The sequence below is a fragment of the Lithobates pipiens genome, unplaced genomic scaffold (genome assembly GCF_037356315.1).
Source record: "Lithobates pipiens isolate NorthernLeopardFrog02 unplaced genomic scaffold, aLitPip1_a1.2 Scaffold_13, whole genome shotgun sequence".
NCBI classification, from domain to species: Eukaryota; Metazoa; Chordata; class Amphibia; order Anura; family Ranidae; genus Lithobates; species Lithobates pipiens.
The window spans coordinates 81,415,375-81,432,203 of record NW_027507718.1 but is presented as its reverse complement, the minus strand read 5'-3'; the positions used below and the strand labels follow the sequence as shown (position 1 = coordinate 81,432,203).

The following is a 16,829-nucleotide window of genomic DNA, read 5'->3' as shown; positions in this document are numbered from 1 at the left end:
CTTACAGTAAAGAACCCTCTATGCAGTTTAGGGTTAAACCTGTTTTCTTCTAATTTAATGAGTCACAACGTGTCTTATTAACCACTTGCCCACTGGGCACTTAAACCCCCTTCCTAACCAGACCAATTTTCAACTTTCTGTGCTCTCACACTTTAAATGACAATTACTCAGTCATGCAACACTGTACCCATATGAAAATGTTGTCCTTTTTTTCATACAAATAGAGCTTTCCTATGGTGGTATTTAATCACCGCTGAGTTTTTTATTTTTTGAATAAGACCGGAAATTCTGTAAAAAAATTAATAAATACATTTTCTTTGCTTCTGTAATACAATTTTACAAATTAGTAATTTTTCTTCAAAAGTTTTGGCCAAATTTTATACTGCTACATATCTTTGGTAAAAATAATCCAAACCGGTGTATATTATTTGGTCTGTATAAAAAGTTAGAGAGTCTACAAGCTATGGTGCCAATCTCTGAAAATTGATCACACTTGATGTACTGATGGCCTATCTAAATTCTTAAGACCCTAACATGCCAGGACAGTACAAATACCCCCCAAATTACCTCTTTTTGGAAAGTAGACATTCAAAGGTATTTAAAAAGAGACATGGTGAGCTTTTTTAAGTTGTATTTTTTTCCCACAATTCTTTGCCAAATCAAGATTTTTTTTTCTTTTTTCTTTTTCACAAAATTGTAATATTAGCAGGTTATTTCTCAGACAGCATATGCATACCACACATTAAACCCCAAAATACATTCTACTATTCCTCCTGAATATGGTGATACCACATGTGTGAGACTTTAACACACCATGGCCATATACAGAGGCCCAACATGCTGGGAGCACCATCAGGTGTTCTAGGAACATAAACTACACATTTAATTTATTGCCTACCTCTTACTATTTATATACTTAAAGAATTCCATGGTTTTTTTTTTTGCTCTCCTCCGCTATGTGTCTTTCATGTTCTATCTTAGCCACCCTAATTGCACCCATCCATTTCTTGTTGCATTCTTTGTAAAGTTTGAATGCTGATGATGATCCCTCAGCCTTGTATTTTTTGAAGCCCTTCTCCTTTTCTTTTTTATGCATTTTTACATTGGAGTTAAGTCACCCAGGACTTTTGTTCGCTCTTTTAAATTTATTTCCTAATGGGATGCATTGGCTAATGCCCATATTTAATATGCTCTTAAAGCAAACCCATCTCTCCTCTGTAAATGTACATAGAAGAGCCGTCACCACTGGAAATTCAGTCTTCCATTTTAGGAATGTGCTGTCAACAAGGCTTGCATGCCAAAATGCATCTGCATGTTCTTTTTATCATGGTCATAAGACAACAATAAACTTGAAGACTCAATTTCCAGTGGTGCTGGCTCTTCTATGTACATTTGTGGTTTGTTTCTGGATGTGGGAGGGACATCCTGAGCCAGAGCACCTGGAATAGGTGTGCCAACGTCCATCTCATCATTTGGCTTCTTTGTTCAGAGTGGTGTGATTTTGTGTTGCATCTCTCCTCCGTGTTCATTGTTCCTAAGATTTTATCCCAGTTAATATCTTTTAGCAAGGATCGTAGTTTAGGGAAGTTGGCTTTTTTGAAATTCAGTTTCTTTGTATTCCCCTTATGTATCCTAGTTGTGTGGTTTATACTGAAGCTAATTGACCTGTCACCGCTGTTTCTTAAATTGCTACATATTTCCACATCTGTGATCAGGTCTGTATTGTTGGTAATCAGTAGGTCTAGTAACGCTTTGTTTCTAGTTGGTGCGTCAACCATCTGACCCATGAAATTGTTCTGCAAGACATTTAGGAACTGATGAGCCTTAGAGGAATGCGCGGTTCTTTCTGCCCAGCCTATGTCTGGATAATTAAAATCCTTCATTATGATGACACTTCTCATCCTTGTCGCTAATCTGAATTGTGATAGGAGGTATACCCCCCCTCTCCTCCCTCAGGTTAGGGGGGCTAGAGCATACTCCCAGTATTACTTTCCCCTTAGTTTCATCCCTTTGGAGCTCTACCCATAAGGATTCCACCTCCTCCCTAAATCCCTTAGTGATGTCATCTCTCACATTCACTTGTACATTATTCTATATAGGCATACCCCTCTCCCTTTTTTACCCTCTCTATCCCTGCGATAAAGGGAATAGCCTTGAATGTTGAATGGTTGCCAGCCAATCATGAGCGCTGTTGAACCAAGTCTCTGAAATTCCCACAAAATCGAAATCCTCCACATACAACAGTATCTCTAGTTCTCCCATTTTGTCCGCCAGGCTCCTGGCATTGGTGAACATGCTACGTTGTTGAGACTGGCCACATACTGTCTTATTGGGTGCTCCTGTGCTTGAGAATTGACTGTTAGTAATGTTTTTTTTTTAATATCTTGCACATTTTTTTTGTTTTTCCACACTGGTCACTGCCAGGACACACTTATATCATGTCCACAGTCTCTGACCATCTCCTGTAGTATGCCTGCAGTCTCTGACCCTCTCCTGTAGTACATTTTGCATTCTCTGATCATTCTCCTGTAGTATGTCTGCAGTCTCTGACCATTCTCTTGTAGAATGTGTGCAGTCTCTGACCATTCTCCTGTAGTATGTCTGCAGTCTCTGACCATTCTCCTGTAGTATGTCTGCAGTCTCTGACCATTCTCCTGTAGTATGTCTGCAGTCTCTGACCATTCTCCTGTAGTATGTCTGCAGTCTCTGACCATTCTCCTGTAGTATGTCTGCAGTCTCTGACCCTCTCCTGTAGTATGTCTGCAGTCTCTGACCCTCTCCTGTAGTATGTCTGCAGTCCCTGACCCTCTCCTGTAGTATGTCTGCAGTCTCTGACCATCTCCTGTAGTATGTCTGCAGTCTCTGACCCTCTCCTGTAGTATGTCTGCAGTCTCTGACCCTCTCATGTAGTACGTTTTGTAGTCTCTGGAATGGTTGCACTTGCAATCGGGCCCTGGTGTTCCACCACTGTGGCCACTTATGCCACAAATTTTTTTTTATAATGGCACTCGGTGAAATAATAAAGTGGCGCCATAAAAAAAAAACTGTGATATGTGATCAAAGAGTGTATTGTGCTATTATTTAATGACACTGCACAAAGCCATTCAGGTTTTTTTGGGGGGTGGGGGGCTCAAGTAGCTGATCTTGCCTAGGGCGCAAAATAGTCTAGTACCGGCCCTACATGTTACAACCAACAATCAAAATCTATTTTATTGGAATTGTATGTGATAGACCAACACAAAGTGCCACATAATTGTAAAGTAGAAGGAAAATAATAAATGGTTTTCAGTTTTGTTTTACAAGTATCTGAAAAGTGTGGCATGCATTTGTATTCAGCCTCCTTTACTCTGATACCCTTAACTAAAATTTAGTGGAATCAATTGCCTTCAGAAGTCACCTAATTAGTAAATAGAGTCCACCTGTGTTTAATTTAACCGCAGTATTAATCGTGGTTGCACCAACACCGGTATCGGTGCCGATACTAGGCATTTTCGCGGGTATCAGTACTAGCGAAAATGCTCCAATGTGGTGCGATTTGAGCCCATACAAAATTAATAGGCTCAAATTGCACTGTACATAATCACATGCGGTTTGAACAGGAATGCAGTGCGATTCCTGTCTGAAATCTCAGGTTATTTCCCCCACGGTTCCAGTGTGAACCTAGAAGCATAAATGGCAGGAGTGTGTGTCCCCACCTCCTTCCCATCTAACTGACCGCTGCTGGGCTCTCTGGGGTGTGAGTGCTGGGGAACTTCCATGAGCGGGCTGGAGAGGTCTTGGTGGGGGGGTGACTGGATGCCATGGATCGTGTGTGGGTCCTCAGGCTGGTAAATGATGGACCTATTGTGCATGTCAGGAAGGAGAGACTGACTATTGCACCCGGCGGTCACCTGCATGTACACTCCGGGCATGTCTCTGCTGACTCCTGCCACTTTGAATGGAACATGGCTTCCTTCCCTCTGAGGTGAGTGGAGCCTAGTACAATCTCTCTGCATCATTATTAACCCCTTACTGCACCAGTAAGTATCCATCTCCATCCAGTAGGCGGTTAATGTATAGAGATGGGGTGATGGTCAGCAAGGGGTTACTGGATGGAGATTGGTTGGGTGCAATAAGGGTTTAATGTATAAGGGGGTCCATCTCCATACATTAACCCCTTTCTGCACCCACCCCATCTCTATACATTAACCCCTTGCTGCTCCCACCTCATCTCTATACATTAGCCCCTTACTGCACCCACCCCATCTCTATACATTAACCCCTTACTGTACCCACCCCATCTCCATCCAATAACTTATTACTGCCCAACACCCCCTTGCTATACATTAGCCCCTTACTGCACCCACACTATCTCCATCCAGTAACCCTTGACTGCCAATCACCTCACCTCTATACATTAACCCCTATTGCACATTCCCATCTCTAAACAGTAACTTCTTAGTGCATCTTCCCATTTCCATGTGCATCCTTAACCCCTTACTGCACCTCCCCATCTCCATATATATCAGTGACCCCTTAGAGCACGCCCCCCCCCCCGAGTTGCCATACATTGACCCCTTACTTCAGACCCCTCCTCCCCCTTTTGCCTTACATTGACCCCTTACAGCACCCCCCCCCCCCAATCTTTATGCATCATTGACCTGTTATTGTACCTCCTCATCTCCATATCCACCATTAACCCCTTACTGCAACCCACCCCCAATCTCCATGTATCATTAACCTGTTCCTGCAGTGCTCCTCTGATCTCCATAGTCGGTGCTGGGGGATCAAAGTGGAGGAAATGAAAGTAGAATGTGGAGCAGAGTGTTGTCAGAGGAGGGCCTTTGATCAGATGTAATGGTGACTCATGCAAAATGTTTCAATGCTAAAATTAATACCTGCCTGCACCTTTTTCATGCAGTGCGATTTGAGCCCATACAAAATGAATGGGCTCAAATCGCACTGCAAAGAATCACATGTGATTTTAACAGGAATGTTGTATGATTCTTGTCCGAATCACATGTGGTTCCCAGCACTGCATTAGTGTGAATCTAGGCTCAAGTAATCATTTTTTATTAGTCTAAAAAACATGACACTATAAATAGGTATCGATAACTGGTATCTGCGAGTACTTGAAAAAAAGTATCAGTACTTGTACTCCGTCTTAAAAAACTGGTATATCCCTAGTATAAATACAGCTTTTGTTTGAATCCCTCAGAGGTTTGTTAGAGAACCTTGTGAGCAAACAGCATCATGAAGGCCAAGGAACACACCATACAGGTCAGGGATAAAGTTGTGAAGATGTTTAAAGCAGGGTTAGGTTATAAAAAAATATCCCAAGCTTTGAACATCTCACGGAGCACTGTTCAATCCATCATCCAAAATTGGAAAGAGCATGGCACAACTGCAAACCTACCAAGATATGGCCGTCCACCTAAACTGACAGGCCGGGCAAGGAGAGTATTAATCGGAGAAGCAGCCAAGAGGCACATGGTAACTCTGGTAACTCTGGAGAAGCTGCAGACATCCAAAGCTCAGGTGGGAGAATCTGTCCACGGGACAATTATTAGTCATGCACTCCACAAATCTGCCCTTTATGGAAGAGTGGCAAGAAGAAAGCCATTAATGTGGATAATGACAGAGCTCTGGACGGCCGCACTCCAATGCTAAAACGATGCTTTATTCAAATAATATTTAGGACACAGCAAATGACATCACAGCAAAAGATGCTAACAGCTGATGCGTTTCGCACTAAGGCTAGTGCTTACTCATAGCTGGTGATCATCCTCTGGGACTGTGACATCATAATGGGCGGGGACATCATCCGGCGATGTCCCTATATAAGTCGCCGCATGCCCCGTCCCTGTCATTGTGACCAGGGACAGCGACGAGGCAACAGCTCAAGAAGAGAAGAACAGAAGGCCAGAAGACAGCGGCGACAGAAGACCAGGCCACCACTTGTAAAAGAGCTAGAAGAAGGCGCGGTGGCCCGGCAAGAAGAACCAAAGAGGGGGACAAGACCCCCGAAGAGGGTGACAAGACCCCCGAAGTCGGAAGAAGAGGACGGCGTCGAAGAAGAAAGCCGGGCTCCTCCTCTAGTAAAAGAGCTAGCAAAAGAGCAGAGGATAGCGGAGTAGTCCGGCAAGAAGACCCCCGAAGACGGAAGAAGACCCCCGGAGCTGTGCAATAAACTATTTTAACCTTTGTGTGTTGTGTTTTTTAAAATTTTTTCACAGGTGAATTGGTAGGGGTACATTGTACCCCATACTCATTCACATAGGGTGGGGGGCCGGGATTTGGGGGCCCCCTTATTAAAGGGGGCTCACGGATTCCGATAAGCCCCCCGCCCGCAGACCCCGACAACCAACAGCCAGGGTTGTCGGGAAGAGGCCCTTGTCCTCATCAACATGGGGACAAGGTGCTTTGGGGTGGGGGGGCACGCAGCCCCCCCTTCCCCAAGGCACCACCCATGTTGAGGGCACGCGGCCTGCCTGGTACGGCTCAGGAGGGGGGACGCTCGCTCGTCCCCACCCCCTTTCCTGGCCGGCCGGGTAGCGTGCTCGGATAAGGGTCTTATATGGACCTGGGGGGGGGGACCCCCACTCCGTTTTTTTCGGCGTAGGGATTCCCCTTTAAGTCCATACCAGGTGACGGGACCAGCGATACCTCCTTCGCTGGTCCCGGTTACCTGGAGCCACGCTCAAAATGAGCGGACTTTTCTCCAGGCGGGAAAAGTACATTCATTTCAAAAGTACGGCAGACTAGCACACACATGGCCGTATTGTCTGCCGGACTAGCACACACACGGCCGTATTGTCCGCAGAAATGCGAGTCCGGCGGACAGATTGATGTGCAAAACTACTTTCTTAGGCCGTCTGACTTTTGGGTAAAAAAAGTCAGTCGGAGCCCACACACGGGCGGATTGTCGGCCGGACTTGAGTCCGCCGGACTTTTCCACCGGATTGTTTGATCGTGTGTACGGGGCTTTAGAAGAAAACCTGTTGGTCTGCAAAAGACTTGACACTGGGGTGGAGGTTCACCTTCCAGCAGGACAACGGCCCTAAACATACAGCCAGAGCTACAATGGAATGGTTTAGATCAAAGCATATTCATGTGTTAGAATGGCCCATTTAAAGTCCAGACCTAAATCCAGACTTGCAGCTGTAATTGCAGCAAAGGGTGGTTCTACAAAGTATTGACTCAGGGGGGCTGAATACAAATGCACGCCACACTTGTCACATATTTATTTGTAAAAAAAAAAAAATGAAAACCATTTATCCTCTTCACAATTATGTGCCACTTTGTGTAGGTCTATCACATAAAATCCCAATAAAATACATTCAAGTTTTTGGTTGTAACATAAACATATAAAAATTCTACAAAAAGTAGAAAATTTCAAGGGATATAAATAGATTTTCAAGGCACTGTACACTGCTTCTCCTACTGGTCTCTATACAGCAGCTACACAAAACAGTGTACTGTGTTGGTTGTGGAGCATTTTCCATCTCCATGGCACAGCCCTAGTGTGTAAAGCCAATCCAGCTTAAGCACTGGGAACTACTTCTTCATTTACACAACTGAGCGTCTGTTTAAATTTCATGCCACCACCAGTTTATGATGGTAAGGGTTAAGGCTGATGTCATCTGCTTGTGCTGATGTCATCTGCTGGGTTGAGCGACAAAGCTTTCTTTCCCACCATTCAGTCTAAAATGGGGCACCATCCTGCTGCTGCTTCTGCAGCACCACATGGATCTTTAACCTCTGGTCTGTTTCCCCTGCATGCCTACAGTGACTTGATCACCTCTGGCCACCATTAACCCTTATCAGCACCAGTTACCTGGATTTGTGAGTACCAAAGGCCTTGCATTGCTGCATAGAAGCAACTTGTCTTTGCAAAAATACTGAAAGAACAGTCCTGCTAACATGGTTGACCTAAGCCCATACTCCCTTAGTGGTTCTAGGGTATTTACCCAGTAACCCTACAAGGGACTGATGCCTGTAATTCGGAAACTGAGAACATTATTGATATAGGGTCATCATCATTATCAGTCTTCTTTAGCTCCATTGGTCGAGTCCTCCCCAAGCTTCACAGGAACTTCTATTGTTATAGGGTCATCATCATTATCCATCTTCCTCAGCTCCATTGGGCAAGACCTTCCTCAAGTCAACAGGGATGTCTATGTGCACTTGGGACTTTTTGGCCATATAGGCTCAAATACTGGGCCATACTGCACCTAGTGGCTTTAAGTGCACTTTAGTGCTTTTTCCTGCAGTCTATCTCTGAACCTCCAAAGACCTTAGAACAGGCTGAGCTTTGGCCCCTGTTACTATCTCTGGCTCACATTTAGAGTCCCAAACATATATGTCTGAAGTCACAGTTCTTAAGGCACTACTGTCATCTCCGGTTTAAGGTGGGGTTGTGTCAGACTTCTGCTCTACCTTGCATCTGGAGATACAGCCTGCTATTCCAAACCTTGGGTCTTTTAGGGCTCCTACAGCTGCACAGACCTTTTTACTACACAGTTGGTTGATTTTTCCTCTGTAAGAATTGAAGCACCTTGAAGGTTCTGTGCCCTACCTGAGAGGATGGATACATTTTTCCCTTGAGAGGGCATTTGAAAAATGATGGATACATCAGCGACTCTCCTTAACAGGAAGACCACTAGATTGGTTGAGGGAATGCTCACCTTTGCGAATCTCACTGACAGACAGAATCCCTTTTTAAATCCCAATTTGAAATGGCCGGTCTTATCCTCCATCCCATTTTAGAAAATACTTTAATCTGTCAGTGTCTAAATTGGTTGACTTCTTCAAAAAAAATATTCCTCTACTTTTCATAGAGAGGATGGAATAAATGTCTAAAGCCTTGCTCTTTGTTGTGATGGTTTATTAAAAGCATCTAAATGTGTGTCTCGCATGGGACTGATGTCTGTTAGAGCTGCACAATTAATCGTCAAGAATCGTTATCGCGATCTTGACTAAAGTGTTTCACAATTCTTTCTATGAAAAGAATTCTCTCTGCTCTTCTGAAGCCACAACCATCAAAAGAAAGGAAGAGAACAACTGGGCAGTCTGCCAAGAATCAAAACATTCTTTCTTTATCAGTTGAACTTAAGTATAAACATTGTAACAATTTGTCAATGGAATAGACTTTGGGGGTTATTTACGAAAGGCAAATCCACTTTGAAGTGCAGTCGCTGTAGATCCGAGGGGGACATGCAAGGAAAAAAAAAAACAGCATTTTAGCTTGCACATGATTGGATGATAAAATCAGCAGAGCTTCCACTCATTTCAGATCTAACCCTCAGATTTACAGCGACTGTGCTTCCAAGTGCACTTGTAGCGCAAAGTGGATTTGCCTTTCGTAAATAACCCCCTTTGTGTGCAAGTGAAAAAAGTTTAACCAATTAAACATTAAACCTTTTTCTGACATTTGTTGGTTTCAAGTTTAAATATTTTTTTTTTTTGCTAGAAAATTACTTGGAACCCCCAAACATTATATATATATATATTTTTTAGTAGACACCCTAGAGAATAAAATGGTGGCTGTTGTAATATTTTATGTCACACTGTATTTGCGCAGCAGTCTTTCAAATGCAATTTTTTGGAAAAAAATACTTTAATGAATTAAAAACAAAAAAAAAACCTAACCTGAGAAGTTAGCCCTTTTTTTTGGTATAATGTGAAAGATTTAACATTGCGAGAATCGTGATCTTTTTATTCTAAGCAAAAAAATTGTGATTCTCATTTTGGCCAGAATCGTGCAGCTCTAATGTCTGTACAGATGCACAGAGCACTTTAACTAAGTGGATGGGATACTGATGCTACATCCAAGAAGTTCCTGACTTGCCTAGCCTTCATAGGACATTGTCTATTTACTCCTTACCATATGATCAACAATGCCACAGGTGGCCAGATCATGCTCCTGCTTTAATGTGTAGGCTTTGGCTGTAGATTATCACAGACCCTCAGAGAGCCTGACTCTTAATCAGCCTGCAGGGCTGGAAGCCAGAGGTTGGTTAACCTCTCTTTAATGCCATCTATATGAAGGCACACCCCACTTAAATGGGGGCATTGGAGTTGTTCACTATCATCATTCCCTTCCTGAGAAACATTCCCTGCACTGGGGTTATGTGCAGCCCCTCATGGTACCCCTCAGCATCTCTTTTATCCAGAGGAACTTCCTGACCTACAAGTTCCTGACCAGCTTTGCCTGTCTTTTACCAAAACTATGACCTGACTCCTCAACATCATTTGGAAAGACCTATTACATCTCAGAGCATGAGGCCTTTGACTCACCTTTCCTTACACCTCTCACTGTGGGCTGATTTGAGCTTTTTGGACTCTTAAATTCAGTATTCTGCTAAAGAGACCAACAATTGCAAAGATCTCAGCTTCGAGGAAAAATTAGCTGAGCTGGATTCATTCTCTAATGAGAAGAGGAAATTCAAGGAGATATGATCACCTCACCATGTGTATATAAATAAGTAAATATAGTAAACTTGGCGCAGAATTGGTGATTACAAAGGACAAGAGGGCACTCTTTACGTCAGGAGGAAAAGACATTTAACCCCCACATGCGGTAAGGCTTCTTCACAGTAGGAGCTCTGAAAATATGGAATGTTTTTTCACTGCTGGAGCAAACGGACCATGCTTTATAGGGTTTTTTTTACTTCGTATGGATCAACTGTGGGTATGATTTAATTATTCATTATTCTAGTGGTTGAACTAGATGGACTTGTGTCTTTGACTAACTACATAACTAAGATTCGGCTAGATGGAGCCTCAAAGGTACCCAATGTTGGTAGCTACAGGGGGGGCAGGGGGGGGGGGCGGTACGCACCCGGGTGCCTTTCACTACAGGGGGGACACCATCCCGAGGGTGAGGAAACTACTTTTGGCAGTTTTTTTTCTTCAACTGGAAATCCACCTCCAGCCCCGTGGGCGTGCCTGCCATGTGTTCTCCTCCTCTCTGTGTCTCACTTTGTCTCCTGCGCTGCTGCCCAGCCCAGCCAAGCCTGTCACGATCTGTTCTCCACCCAGGTGGCATGGCTGCACACTGTCCTCTCCAGCAACCACCCGGGTGTTCCATGTACCTGAACCCCCTGAGCTACTGCAGTAAAGGGAGTGGGGGGGGTTGCTGCTGGACAAAAACTATATTATATGTAGGGGGTGGATTGTCCTGTGGTCTGTACTAATGGGGGTCTGTACTAATTGAGGGGGTAGTGGTTTGTCCTGAAAGGAGGTCTGTACTAATGGAGGGGGTTGGTTTGTCCCGAGGGCGGTCTGTACTAATGGAGGGGGGTTGTTTTGTTCTGAGGGGGTCTGTGCTATTGGAGGAGGGGGATGGTTTGTCCTGAGGGGGTCTGTACTATTGGAGGAGGGGGTCGTTGGTCCTGGGGGGTTTATTCTTAGAGGGTGACTGACACTGACAGAGAGGGGTGAATGAATGAAATACTTGTATAGCGCACAATGCGAACTGAATCGCCTCTAGGACAAGGGGTCTGTACTGAGGGGTGACTATAGTTGGTGGGGGGGTAACACCATGTTTTACTGCACCAGGTGACAACAACCCTAGTGACGCCACTGGGTAGCTATAGTATCTCTCACCATGGGGTGAGGCTTTCCAGCTAAAACCGTCACTAAAAAGGTCTAATCCCTGTGTGCCTTTAGAATGTTGCCATAGCAGTTTTTGGAAAATAGGTTTAGGTATATCTAAAGTCAGACTCTAATGCAACGTACACACAATCACACATTCCAACAACAAATCCATGTTTTTTTTCTGACGGATGTTGGCTCAAACTTGTCTTGCATACACACGGTCACGCAAATGTTGGACATTCCGAATGTCAAGAACGTACGACAAGCCACGAAAAAACAAAGTTCAATAGCCAGTGCGGCTCTTCTACTTGAATATAAGCATGCGTGGACATTTTTGCGTTGGAATTGTGTACGCACGATCCGAATTTCCGACAGTGGATTTTGTTGTTGGAAAATTTGAGGTCCAAATCTAAAATTTTGTTTGTTGGAAATTCCGACTAAAAATGTCCGATGGAGCCTATATACGGTTGGAATTTCCAACAACAAGCTCCCATCGAACATTTGTTGTTGGAAATTCCGACAGTGTGTAAACGGCATTAGTTTTGGAGAGTAGTGAATGGTTAGCTCCCCAGTTGAGTTTTTTATTACTGTGTCCCCACTGAGAAGATTCTCCCTCATTTTTTGTTCTGTTGACCAGGACTGAAGAAGATGAGAAATTGAGATTTTAAATAGAGGGTATATTTTCCCATGGGAACTTTTGTTCTGGTGACAACTGCCAAAGAGGGGATTCCATCACAGCTCTTAATGCCTACAGGACAAGAAGTGAAAGAAAATCTGCCCAATAGGATACAGATGGCAATTGAGCAACTGGGTTTTTTAAAAAAAGGTTTTGATTTTAGATACTTTAAATCAGGTCTCAACAAATCTCAGGCGCCATGTCACTATGGCGACTAGAAATTGCATCTTGGCATCTGGGTTTTTGTCAGCCACCCGCCTCCCACTTGTCGACTGCTCTATAGCTGAAGGACGGCTACAGCGTGGTTGTCCAGTTCTGGGAGGATGTCTATTGACATCCTTCCAAATACCCATGCCCCCAAGGTGGTGTGGATCGGGCCTGCTCTGTGATCACTGTGTCCTTCGGACACAGCTGATCATAGATCGGGATAAAGGGCCAATCACAGTGGTCCTTTACCATCTGATCAGCTGTGTCCAATCACAGCTAATCACATGTAAACATGCTGGATATAGGCATTTCCTTTCCTCATTGCTGTTACAGCAGGGAACATTTACACTGATAATCAGGCCACTGATTATCAGTGCAGCAAATCAGTGCCCATTAGTGCTGCTTATCAGTGCCAGTCAATGCCCCCTCATCAGTGTCTCCTCATCAGTAACAATCAGTACAGCATATCGGTGCCCTTCAATCCTGCCTCATCAGTGCTTATCAGTGAAGCCTCCTCGCCCCACATCAGTAAAGAAGAAAAATTACTTAGTTGCAAAATTTTGTAACAGACATGCAGAAAAAGTTTTTTTATTTTTTGGTTTAGCAAAAAATAAAAAGCCCAGTGGAGATTAAGTACCACCAAATTAAAAACACTCTTTGTATGAAAAGCAAGGATAAAAATGTCAAATGTGTACAGTGTTGCATAACAACGCATTTGTCATTCAAAGTATGACAGCACTGAAAGCTGGAAAATGGCCTGGGCAGAAAGGGGTGAAATTGCCCAGTAGTCAAGTAATAAAAAAAAAAAAAAAACATCTCCTAACTTTATCTGGCTCCTAGATTCAAAGATAATTTGTCAAGCCTTTAAATGCGCGATTTGTAAGGTGCAGGAAAAAACTGATTTCAATGGGGTGCAGTTTAGAAGTCAGTCTGGCTGACTGGTTAAAGAGGAAGTAAACCCTGATGAGTTTACTTCCTCTTTCATTCCCTGCAAAGGCAAAGCATAATGGACTACTATGCATCGCATAGTAGCCCATTATGTGTCACTTACCTGACACAGGAGCCAGCGAAGTCGCCGCTGTCCCCTGTAGTCCGCCGCATCCATCTTGTTGGTGAGGTCTCGCAGCTCCGCCGCTGTCATTCGGCGAAGCACATGCGCGGTAGCTCCGTCGCTGGGAATGCCGTGCTCAGTGCGCCTGCGCGCCTCTGTCTACGCATGCGCCGTAGACAGCGGTGCCCGTTTTCGTTTTCGGGCAACTATCTCATAAACCATATAGGTTTAGGAGATATTGCTTGGACCTACAGGTAAGCCTTAATCTAGGCTTACCTGTAGGTCAAAATGGTTTGTAAGGGTTTACAACCACTTTAATATGGGTTACTGAATTTTGCATTATTAGGTAAGTCTGTACATTTGTTGCAGAGTGACAGCTCCACTTTAATAATTGATGTATCAATTATGATGTTTGTGTACCTTTCAATTTCAGGAATGACCCTTCCAAGCCAGAAAGGAGCCCTGGACACATTTAAAAACTCAGGAGACAACAAGTTGTTAATAGCTACATCCGTGGCTGATGAGGGCATAGATATTCCAGCATGTAATCTGGTTCTTCTCTATGACTATGTTGGCAATGTTACCAAGATGATCCAAGTCAGAGGTACAGTTATTAAATGGAAAGACATATCGTCTATATTTTATACACCTATTTACAGAGTTCAGAATAAGGCAGAAAATTGAAATCCAGTGCAGCTGGTGTGTGAGGTTTCCCCTCCATGAACCCCCAGTGATTTGCTGTTTTGACTGTGCCACTGCTTTGTAGGACCAGTCGAACAGCTGGAGAGACCCTCGCACCTCATGCAAACCTAGATATAACATGTATCTAACCCTTGAAGGAGAATTTTTTTTTTTTTTGCCTGGAGTTGGTCTTTAAATAGTTTGGCTTTATCAAAGAATCCTCATTAAGCTGATTTTGTGGCCACGGCCTATTTTTTGATTCTCCAGCATGCTACTGTAATCTGTATAACCCTATATATATATATATATATATATATATATATATATAGTCTGTCTTCTATGCTTTCTTCATTTATCATTGTTTTCTAGTCCTCTGTTTTCTTTCCTTCAATTGTTATTTCTCTTAAATCTTTCATTTATGCTAGTTTAATTTTCCCTGGTTGTTAGAATAGTCACAGGATAGGCTTTTACCTATCTTTTTTATGCAGTAGAGCAGTGGTCTCCACACTTGCTTCTATCTGGCCCTTGGAGCACTATTTTCATCCACTGATACCAACAATGGGGCATAATCCCACCCCACTGACACCAATGAAGGGGCAGAATTCCTCCCAATGACATCATAGATGGGACACAATTTCATCCCAATGACACCAACAATGGGGCTCTATTCCTCCTACCAACACCAAAGATGGGGCATTGTTTATTTACACTAACATAAGGACCTTTTCTGCTCCCAATGCCCACAGTCTGGTCCCCCTTAGGTCTGAAGGACAGTAAACAGGCCCTTTGTTTAGAAAGTTTGGAGACCCCTGCAGTAGAGGATCCCAGAAGTTAGGGCAATATTTCACAAATGTTGTGACTAGTATTCATATTTATATCACACAGGTCGAGGAAGAGCCAAGGACAGCAAGTGTTACCTTATTACTAGCAAGCATGAGCAAGCTGAAAAGGAAAAGATTAATTTGCTACATGAGGATTTAATGAATAATGCAGTTGCTGTGCTCCAAAAGAAGGACAGAACTGAATTTATAAAACAGGTAACACTTGCAGTAGTATTAATATTGTGGTAAATCTGAAAAGTGTATTATCCCAAGTCTAATTAGCATATGTATGAGGTATATGAAGATAAGTTTAGTATATAGTATTGTATGGTTTTTAATCTAAGGTAATATGGTGTCCGAGCTAACTTATATGCCACATCCTAGGAAAAAACATTAAAGGAGGCACTTCTCATTTATAATATGGCAATGTGGCACGAAAAATTGTGGGTCCAAAGTGCACCGGGGGAGGGTCTTAAAGAGACCTTGCTAATTAAAGCCAGGAGGGCAGTCTAGTACTTCCTGTAGCCGTAGTTTGTTTCCATACATAGTGCACTGAGTGCACACTCATTTGTGACTTCACCTCTCTCACTTTCAGCAGCATTTAGATCATCCAGTGGGGGTGTCAGCAGCAGGGAGAGCTCCGTGGGCCATCAGGAGAGGTAGACTGTCACTTGTAAACACAGAACTGGGCTTCAGTGCCCAGGGTGGAAATGCCAAATTGCACCCTCCTGGTTTGTTACACATAAGTCTATATTTACTAAAACTGGAGAGTTCAAAATCTGTTGCAGCATCTCTCTGGTTTCCCTGTATGTACTTGAGTTAAAGGGTACAGTCTGTATCCTGGCAGTCTGTAGACTTTGTCTCAGCAGTTTGACAATTTCACATTCTAAAACAGCACCTCGCCTGTAAACATGGCAAGCAGAGGAGGTCTTTCACCATTCACCTCCTGTGTCGGGATCTGCATTAGATGTAATTTATTAGAGCCTGGCAGAAGAATCAATCGTGGAAAACCTCCTCTGCCAGTTCTGTTTACAGCAGTGAGCACTGAGTTTACAGCAGCGAGTAGTGAGCTGCTGTATTATAATGTGAGTCTGTGCTAAAAGAGGTCTTCAGGCCCTAGATCAAATTTTGGTGGTACTATACTACAGTGTTTCTCAACTCCAGTCCTCAAGGTGCCCCAACAGGTCATGTTTTCAGGATTTTCCTCAGATGAAACAGCTGTGGCAATTACTAAGGCAGTGAAACTGATCAAATCACCTGTGCAAAATATTGGAGAGCCTGAAAACATGACCTGTTGGGGCGCCTTGAGGACTGGAGTTGAGAAACACTGCTATAGTACACCCAAGTCCCCTCTGGCACTACAATTGCACTTGCCCCCCCCCCCCTCCTTTTCCCAACCCTGCCTCAGCATTTTCATAGCATACACTGGCCAAGTGCCATCTTGGGCTAATCTTGGGAGGGAGCATTCAATAATGACATACATTGAAAGGGACAAATACTAATTGACTCTATAAAGTGGTTGTAAACCCTAAAAAATAAATCCCCAAAAAAAAAAAAAACCTGCAAGACAAAGGCATAATTAATTATTTACCTGAGATCGAAGCCCCCACAGCGGTCCTCGTTTACTGCTCCGGGGGTTACTTCAGGGTATCGTGACTCCGGTACTGTGATTGGCCAGACCTGCAATTACGTCTCTGCGTGGGAGCCGCCAGTAACGACACAGCCTAACAGAAGCAACGTACGTGCCATTGCTTCAGTTTGCTTAAGTGTGCATGTGCTGATGACGTGCAGTTTTAGGAGATATCCAGTGTAG

General features: G+C 43.6%; 1 protein-coding gene across 2 annotated transcripts in view; it reads left to right on the top strand.

Moving 5' to 3' along the window:
• Window positions 1–16,829, top strand: part of LOC143974134 (antiviral innate immune response receptor RIG-I-like) — a 114,340-nt gene that overhangs the window by 79,414 nt on the left and 18,097 nt on the right. For both annotated transcript variants that reach the window (XM_077475248.1, XM_077475249.1), the window contains 2 exons: window positions 13,948–14,118; window positions 15,081–15,232. In XM_077475248.1, coding sequence (XP_077331374.1) covers window positions 13,948–14,118; window positions 15,081–15,232 — 323 coding nt within the window. The remainder of the gene's footprint in view (window positions 1–13,947; window positions 14,119–15,080; window positions 15,233–16,829) is intronic.